Here is a 9,344-nt window from a genome sequence, read left to right as displayed (position 1 = left end):
GCTGGAGTAAGGAATGGGATGCTCTTCGGGCAGGACCTACCCAACTGAGCTCTTGGCTTAAGGGCTTTCCTGCTCCTAGAGAGAAATTTCAGACAAAAGCTGCTGTGTCCAGCGAAGAAGCCAGACCATCGAAGTCCAGCAAAGTGTTACATGGCTTAGCAATGCATGAGCATCTCTCACCGGCTGTGGGGTTCTATTTATATTCTTTCTAAACATATTTTGCCCTCTCAAGTGTCTGTTTCCAGCAAAATATCACATGCCCTCTCTCAAGACAGCTTCTAAGCAGGGCGGTGGTGGCGCATGCCTTTAATCTCAGCACTTGGGAGGCAGAGACAGGCAGATTTCTGAGTTCGAGGCCAGCCTGGTCTACAAAGTGAGTGCCAGGACAGCCAGGGCTACACAGAGAAACCCTGTCTTGAATAAACCAAAAAGCAAAAAATAAAAACAAAAACAAAAAAGAAAGACAGTTTCCAGTAAAACATCACATGACGCAACTGAGCTGTTAAAGAAACCAGAAATTTCTACTTCACTGCTGCTAATGGGATCAACGGGCTCAGGGCTCATTCCAAACTGGCCACCAAACTTAGTAGTGTGGCCCAAGTGGTATTGGCTATAGAATCATGAGGGATGCAGGTGGGAAGAGATTGTGAATTCTTTCTCTCTGGTTTCAGATTGCTGCTGAGGTCAGGCAGTGTATGGTTGGGGAATCCCTGCCTGAAAGTTCCAAGAGGCCATTGTAGGACTCTGTGAAGGTGAAGGAAGGCTGCAATGGAGACCTACATTGGTTACTTTTTTGTTACTGGGATAAAACATCAAGACCAAAACTAATAATAGAAGAGATAGTTTATTTGGGCTTATCATTCCAGAGGGAGGATTCCATCATGGTAGGAAGACACGGTAGCAGAAATTAGGAATCTGGGAAGAAGTACACAGAGTGGTATAATGTAGCCTATGTGCCCTTCATCTGGTTCCGTGCAGATGCAAGAGAAGGATGATGCTCTGAGACCTTCCCCCACTGTTTCGCTCTCCTTCACCAGGACATTTCATTACTCGGCAATTTCATCTATTGCTCAATCCATATGCAAAGGTCCTAAATGTCCTCAAAATGTTATTTCAGTCCTGATTAATGGTCATACTTTTAGCAAAGACATTGATTTTTTTTATTGGATATTTTATTTATTTACATTTCAAATGTTATCCCCTTTCCTGGTTTCCCCTCCCAGAAACCCCCTATCTCATCCTCCCTCCCCCTGCTTCTATTGAAGGTGTCCCCCACCCCCTGCACCCATCCACTCACTCCCACCTTCCTGCCCTGGCATTCACCTACATTGCAGCACTGAGCCTTCACAGGACCAAGGGCCTCTCCTCCCATTGATGCCCAACAAGGCCATCCTCTGCTACACATGTGGCTGGAGCAATGGATCCCTCCATGTCTACTCTTTGGTTGGTGGTTTAGTCCTTGGAAGCTCTAGGGGCTCTGGTTGGCTGATATTGTTCTTTCTATGGGGTTTCAAACCCCTTTAGCTCCTTCAGTCCTTTCTCTAGCTCCTTCATTGGGGACCCCTGAGTTCAGTTCAATGGTTGGCTTCGAGCATCCACTTCTGTATTTGTCAGGCTCTGGCAGAGCCTCTCAGGAGCCAGCTATAACAGGCTCATCTGGAATATTATCCAGCAGCAAAGAATAAAATCTTGTATTGGAACAAAACGAGTGGGATTGGAGGATGCTCTTGAGGGAGGGCGTAGGGGAATTTAGGTTAATTGTACATTGAGAGGGGATGCTTGGTGCTCCCAGCGGTGCTCTTCACATGCACACCACTCAGCACCCAAGGCTTTGCAGCTGTTGCAAAGTCTTCTCATGCAAGGGAAGATATCCTGGGGCAGGCTTAGTGAGGAAGAAGTGGGGCCTAGGACCCTAGAAAGGGATATACCCAGAGCTCTTGGGAGGACTTCTGGCACTGGACCTCTGCCCATTCTGCTAGTAGCTGTTTTTCTGTTCCAACAAAGGTTGTACTTTTGGAGTGTCCCCTACCCCCACCCTCTCACCCTCTCTGCTCTGAGACATCCTCCGATGCTTCTCTTTCTCAGTGGCTTCCCATTTCCCTTCTTCTGCTTGTCACTCTCTTCCTTGACATTTTTGGCTATCACATCCCTCCAATCTGTCACTCTTGGTTCCTCTGCTTTGTTTTCTTTCTAGGATATACAATTCTCTTTCCATCCTTCTACACTGAATCCGTGGTACCCCTTAATGACCACCCCTCATCCTAGATTTCCTTAGCACAGTATGTGATAGTTAATATTGATAGCTAGACAAGATTTAGAAATATCTAGGAGACAAAGCTCTAAGACTGTCTATGAGGGAGTTCCTGGGTTGTGTTAACCCAGGCGAGAAGACATACCGCAAATGTGTGTGGTACCACTGAGCATTTATACAAATGCTTTCAGCAGGAAATAATAATTACCAATCTTGTGTGAAGAAGATGGATGGGGAAAGCAATAGGCTGTGGTGACCCTGTGGTCCATGACCACTCTTCTATCACACCTTTCGTAGATAGAAATATACTAGAAGAAAGCATGGGGGAATCAGAAAGAAACCCAGAATACAGAAATATCTGGTATCACACACAAACATGAAAAGAAGATTGGTAACGACAGCTCAGTTTAAAAAAAGTCTAAATGGATAACAGCTTTACCAAATGGCAAATGTAAAAAGAGAAACAAAGTTTGAAATCTTTTCAGGAGTCTGGATGTTTTAAATTCACAAAGAGCTCTCAAGTTAATATGAAAGCAGCAACAGTATCAGTTTTAACAGGTAATGACCAAAACTCTCCAAACAGACAAACAAACAAAAACCAAACAAACCAAGCCATAACCAACCTACTAAACAACAACAAAACAAACTGAAACCACAACGGCTTAATGACAGCAGTTTGTTTTCAGCTGAGATCTGCATCCATTGTGGGTTGGTTGGGGCCCTTTTCCATGTTGTCTTCATACAACTCAGGATCTTGAACATCATATACAACTGTAGAGCCTAGGACAGCCTCCAGACATGTCCCTGTGTCAGAGGGAACAAGGTCTGTAGGATCTTTTCCTGGCAAGCAAGGGTAGGCCTGAAATCGACACTTGTGAATTCCCCTCATAAGTCAGTGACCAGAATCATCCGTAGGCCCAATCAATAAATATGTCAATACACTCTGCATGCCTGGAAGGAGACAGATCTGATGCTAGGCTCTTGAAGCCTTGTCAAGCTCCCAACCCACAGGCTATACCTTACTTGTTTGCTCTAGTGAAGGTCTAGTCAGAGAAAGACGATGGCATATTTCATTACAGCTTGCATGTTGGTTGTTAAAGAAGTAAAATATTCCCCGCTTTCCAAAGTTTGTAGTGACATCTTTCTGATCTACAGAGTGAATCTGAGGATCCGTGAGATAGATCAGGCCTTTTCCATTACCAGTCACCCAACCTAAAAGAGAATGATACATCTGAGCACCATATGCCCTAGAAATGTCAACACATGCACACATATATATACACATGCACATATATATATACACACATGCACACATACACACACACACACACACACACACACACACACACACACACACACACACACACATGCTTAAAGAGATACATTGAAAACTTGGTCATTCCATGACTTAGTACGTTTCTGCCAAGGCATTTGAGATGAATATCCTAATTACTAACTGTAGGAAGATAACTGAATACTGCATTGTAACATATATCAAGTATGACATACTGAGATACTGAATATTCACAGAATTGTAAAGCATAACGTTCATTTAGAATAATTACTAAAATCTCAACGTTGAGCATTTGTCTTGATTTAGAAGTTTTTTTTAATACCTTATTCACTAGGCCCTATATTTGCCTGACTACCCTACACTTATGTCTTGAGTACAGAAAGTGTACATTTTTTATATACTAGGTACACAGGAGTGAATGAGATAAACAAAAACGTTTGTACCAATCGAGCAAACATGCTCACGAAGAGAGACAGATAATAAACTGTGGGTGCGTGAAGCATACAGTGTGACAGCTCTAAATGCTGTGGGGGAAGAGCTGAGGATTGAGGGTCTCTTGCTAGAATAGTCTCTGATATGAATGATCATAAATACAATAACCAACAAACTGAAAAAAATCACTAATATTAATGCAGATTTTAAGAAAACTCAAATTTAAGTACACACAGCTTCTTGTTTCATATTTCCAAGTATGAAACTCAAATATTAGCTTTCAAGATGAATAAAGGGCTAGAGAAAAAAGCAGGGGTGATTTTAAGTTCAATTAAGTAATTATTGATCTGCCTGTGGAGGAGTGTTGGATAACTAGAGTGAGAGTTGTGAGCAGCCAGTCACGTGGGCACTGGGATTGAACCCAGGCCTTATATGAGGACAGCAAGGGTTCTTAACCACTGAGCCATCCTCCAGCCCCATGGAAGAAGTTGAGAGAATTTTGAAGTGGAATGTAGCAGTAAGAAACTGACTTCACTTGCATCCTCTCAAGTGAGTGGAAGTTTGTAGGGACCGCTCTGCAACTGAGCCCAAGAGACCACAGGCTCGCAGATCATGAGGTGCCCAAGTCACTTGGGAATCATTTGCTACACACAGCAAAATCAATTACCTTAATTCTAAACAGTACCCTGCACATAGAATGATCTATGGTATATGATTAGTGTTATCAGTTGCAATATTCAGAATTAAAAAAAATAAACCCTTATTTTGCATACCTTGTAAATCAACCACCACATCTCTATGGTTAGAAAACTCATAAGAAAAATGGCCGTAGGCCAAGCCATATTCTGTAGCTTTGTATTCATTTTTGACTACTTTGGTGTTATTGGATAACTTGACGAATTCCCCCAGGATGTAAGGCTCCACGCTGATGCATCCCTTTATAGTCCTGTCTTCCAGAATCTGCAACAGAGAGACGGGAGGGAGTATTCACAACAGGGAGCACCATGTTCTCTGCAGTGGGGTGGATCTCTGTGTGGACTGAGCTTCTGCCATGGGGATTTATTCTAGACTTCCATGTCCTCAGAGCTAGGACTACGAGGAATAACAATTCCTCATTAGTTTTGTCAAAATGGTTCAATGATGCAATAAATACAAAGTACCCGGAGTCACTTCCTCTAACGTGGTGTTTAGTGAAGAGAGTTTGGTTCCAACATCTCTGAAATCCAAGACAGAAGACAGGCTGGGTCGAATCTAAGACGACAAACTGGGCCCAGCAGTTACAATTCTTTGAAAGGGGAAGTGCTTATGGTTTTCCCTGGATAAATGTGTTTAAGGTACATCTTTTTATCACTTGGTTGCAAAGATTGAGAGGAAGAAATGCAAAACAAGGGGTTTATGTTTCATGCCGAGGGGATAATTTTTTTACAAAATACAACCTGGAAGGTCCTTTTGTAGAGAGACAAGACACCAAGAACAGTCGAGTAAGAAGGTTGACTTAACCAGATGCTGGGATCAACAGTGACTCTGATGTCACCCAGGCAGCCCAAATTAATGTGCTGGATGGGGCAGACTGTCATTCTTCTCATTTTTTTTTTAATAGGATGGAGTTGATGAAGCAGAGGAAGGAGCCTAGGAACTAGACGTCTAAGATCTTATTGGACCATTGGTAGACTTGTAATAGAAATCTAATCTAATATCTAGCTGCAGGCTTGTTTAATTAACTCATGCTTTACCAGTAATATTGTAGAGGGGATGTAGAATATCTGAGTCGGAATCTTTTGCTCGTAGAGTCTCTTGTTAAACTCTGTCACATAGTGCTGCGCTGTCATCTGCCGCTCCACATCAGTGAAGTGGTACCGGAGCCCCTTCCTCTCTTTGTATTCTTTCCCAACGTATCTATGGATGGACAGAACCCACATAGCAACATGTGAAACCGATCTTTACTATCGACTATATAAGCAGGATAGAGGGACCCACAAGAAGACCAACAGAGTCAACTAACCTGGACCCTTGGGCACCCCAAAGACTGAACCACCAACCAAAGAGCAAGCGCAGGCTGGACCTAGGACCCCACACATATGTAGCAGGTGTACAGCTTGGTCTTCATATAGGTCGCCCCACACCTGGAACAGGATCTGTCCCTGATTCTGCCTCCTGTCTGTGGATTCTCTTCCCCTAACTGGACTCCCTTGTCTGTCCTCAGTGAGAGAGGATGCTTCTAGCCCTGCAGTGACTTGATGTGCCGAGGTGGGTTGATACCTAAGGTGGGTGGGGAGCTTCTTCTTCTCAGAGGAGATGGAAAGGAGGGATGGGGGGCAGTGCAGAGAGACTATGTGTACATGGGGGACTGGGAGAAGGGGTCTGCGATCAGGATGTAAAGTGAATAAATAAATAAACTAATAAAAAAGGAGAAATATGAAGTATAAAAGACAATTTCAGGGGCTGAAGAGATGGCTCAGCGGTTAAGAGCATTGACTGCTCTTCCAGAGATCCTGAGTTCAAGTCCCAGCAACTACATGGTGGCTCACACCCATCTGTAAAGGATCTGATGCCCCCTTCTGGTGTGTCTGAAGACAGCTACAGTGTACTCATATACATAAGAGAAATAAATCTCTTTTTAGAAAAGATAATGTCTATTCCTTATCTAATCAATATCAACTCTCTCAACTGCAGATCTAAATCATTTTATAGCAGCCTTGTCTACAAGAGAGCACAGCTCCTGCTATGTGACCTCCATATGTTAATATGGAGGGAAACGATCCAGTCAGGGTGGTAGTTCTTCATGCCTGTGTGTAAACCACGGCTCAGCACAATGTACCAGAGTATGGTCAGACTCTGGAGCCTGACAGTCTCATCTGCAGTGTGGCCTTAATTGTGTCACCTAGTCAGTACCTCCTCTATTCCTCTCTTGAAATGATGATTTCATTCTGTGAATACCAATTTTGCCAAGAGCTATTAGATATTTTACCAATTTTATCATGAGCTATTAGATATGTAACTTTCGAGGGTTCATAGTATAATTGGACAGAGACTATACAAGATAGTAAGTAACTAAATAACACATAATTACAGTACTACATGTCACTGTAGTAATTTATACTTGCTATAAGTTAGTATGAATTTATGAGTCATGTCACATGTGCTTGGAGGGTCCTACAAAATCAGAGGGAGTTGCCAACATCCTAGACCACCATGAGGCAAATCTGCATCAGAACTCTCTGAATCTAATATACTCAAGGAGGCTACAGTCCTGGCCATTCAGACTCGGGAGGATGGGAGCAATGGCAGTGGGAAGGGCACACCCAGATGGAGCCTCTGTGGTATTAGAGTGCATCCCAGAGAGAAGGAGCATCCGGAGAGTGGCATCCGAGTGCTGAGTGCAGGCCTGCAGAAGGCTCAAAACAATTTAGAGCTTTTCATTTATCAGCTTTTCATTTATCGACTGAGACCAGCAGCAGTGTGCAAAAACGGGTTACCCATGTAGGGTGCCATTTCTGGAACATTCTTCTAGGATTATGGGTCTTCATCTAGTGGCTAGGAAGACGCTGTTTTCTTTCATTTTATGCGGTTTTTCCTTAGCATCGGTCTCCTGTGGTCACTTTTATTTTAATATGCAAATGTCTTTAACATTTCTTCCATTAGATACTTTCAAGTGTGAGACTTCCATTGTTTACGATTGTTATTTCTGCTACTGGGAAGTCAGCTGTCTAAGTGACATTTCTTTGTATGTGAATAGTTTTGCTTTACTGCTTTGATTGCCTGCAAGATTTAAGATTGTTTGTTGTTTCAAGAAGTCTGAAGTCTCTCCCTTCTCTTCTTCCTTCCTTCCTTCCTTCCTTCCTTCCTTCCTTCCTTCCTTCCTTCCTTCCTTCCTCCTTCCCTCCCTCCCTCCCTCTCTTCCTTCCTTCCTTCCTTCCTTCCTCCCTCCCTCCCTCTCTTCCTTCCTTCCTTCCTTCCTTCCTTCCTTCCTTCCTTCCTTCCTTCCTTCCTTCCTTCCTTCCTTCTTCCCTCCCTCCCTCCCTCCCTCCCTCCCTCTCTTCCTTCCTTCCTTCCTTCCTTCCTTCCTTCCTTCCTTCCTTCCTTCCTTCCTTCCTGTTTCTTTCATTTCATCTTACAGCCCGTTTGAGTCCAATCTGATTTTCGTTTTTGAAGACTGGTGTATTTTGGCAGTTCTGGAAAGTAACCAGAAGTTTTCTGCTCCAGCATTGCGTTTGTTCTATTTTCTCCGTTATATTCTTCCAATCAGATGTGTCTTAGACACCCTCATTCCATTCTGAATTTTTCTCATATCCAATCTATTTCTCATCTTAGAACATCCTGCAATACCTTGGTGCACTAGCTTCCATAATGGAGCACACGCAGGAATCAGATTCTATCATAGTTCTGAAGCCTGGATGTCCCAAATCAAATGTCAGTGGGGCACTGTTTTCTCTAAATGCAGAAGGAAAGCTCTGCCCTCGGCCTTGCTTTGGTTTGTGGAATTTCCTTGCCTTGCTTCAGCATAGTTCTAATCTTCACATGAACTCTCACTGTGTGCAGGCCTACCTCCAAGTTTCTTTTCCTAAAGGACACAGCTATTGTGGTTTGAATGAGAAGAGACTGGTCTTCATAAGCTCAGATATTTAAATTCTTACTTGTGGGGGAGTAGAGCTGTTTGAAAAAATTAGAAGGATTATGAGGTGTGGCCTTGTTGGAGTAAGTGTGTCACCAGGGGTGGGCTTTGGGTTTTCAAGAGCCCATGCTAGGCAGGTGTTCTCTCTCTCTCTCTCTCCCTCCCCCTCTCCTTCTTCTTCCTTCTCATCTCTCTCTCCTCTTTCTCTTCCTTCTCATCTCTCTCTTCTTTTTCTCCTCCTCCTCCTCCTCTTCTTTTTCTCCTCCTCCTCCTTCTTCTTCTTCCTCTCTCTCTCTCTCTCTCCCCCTCCTTCTCTCCTTCCCTCTCTCCCTCCCTCCCTCCACCACTCTTTGCCTGTGAATCAGGATGTAAAGCTCTCAGCTCTAGGACCATGCCTGCCTGCCTGCCTGCTGCCATGCTTCCTGCTATGATGATAATAGACGAACACTCTGAACTGTAAGCAAATCCTCAATTAAATGTTTTCTTTTGTACATGTTGCCCTGGTTATAGCTAACTTTACACCAATAAACAGTGACTAAGACCTGGCTGTGTTAGGTTACAGATTCACCCTACTACAGTATGACTTTATATTAACTGCAGCTGGAACTGCTCTCGTTTCCCCAATATGATTACTGAAACATCCACATATGGATTTGAGATGACACAGTTCAACTTGTAACATCTCATTCTATCATTTAAATATGACTTTGGGCAAGTTCTTAACATTACTGGGGCTTAACTGTCATCTCTGTAAA

General features: G+C 43.4%; 1 protein-coding gene across 3 annotated transcripts in view; it reads right to left on the bottom strand.

The window, feature by feature from the left end:
* Positions 1-840: 840 nt before the first annotated feature.
* The window catches only part of Alpk1 (alpha kinase 1), a 105,788-nt gene continuing 97,284 nt past the window's right edge, over positions 841-9,344 (bottom strand). The window contains exons 12-15 of one of the 3 annotated variants that reach the window (XM_085835536.1): positions 5,711-5,873; positions 4,751-4,937; positions 3,275-3,463; positions 841-3,202 (exon numbers count right to left, since the gene is read on the bottom strand). In XM_085835536.1, coding sequence (XP_085691662.1) covers positions 3,144-3,202; positions 3,275-3,463; positions 4,751-4,937; positions 5,711-5,873 — 598 coding nt within the window. In that variant the 3' untranslated portion in view covers positions 841-3,143. Of the gene's footprint in view, positions 3,464-4,750; positions 4,938-5,710; positions 5,874-9,344 lie in introns of those variants that run through there. The other 2 variants (XM_021158235.3, XR_015046667.1) reach the window with 2 other exon arrangements.

The sequence above is a fragment of the Mus caroli genome, unplaced genomic scaffold (genome assembly GCF_978045245.1).
Source record: "Mus caroli unplaced genomic scaffold, Mus_caroli_1 scaffold_3, whole genome shotgun sequence".
Lineage (NCBI taxonomy): Eukaryota > Metazoa > Chordata > Mammalia > Rodentia > Muridae > Mus > Mus caroli.
Note: the sequence above shows the minus strand (reverse complement) of the source record. Positions and strands in the feature narration are given on the sequence as shown.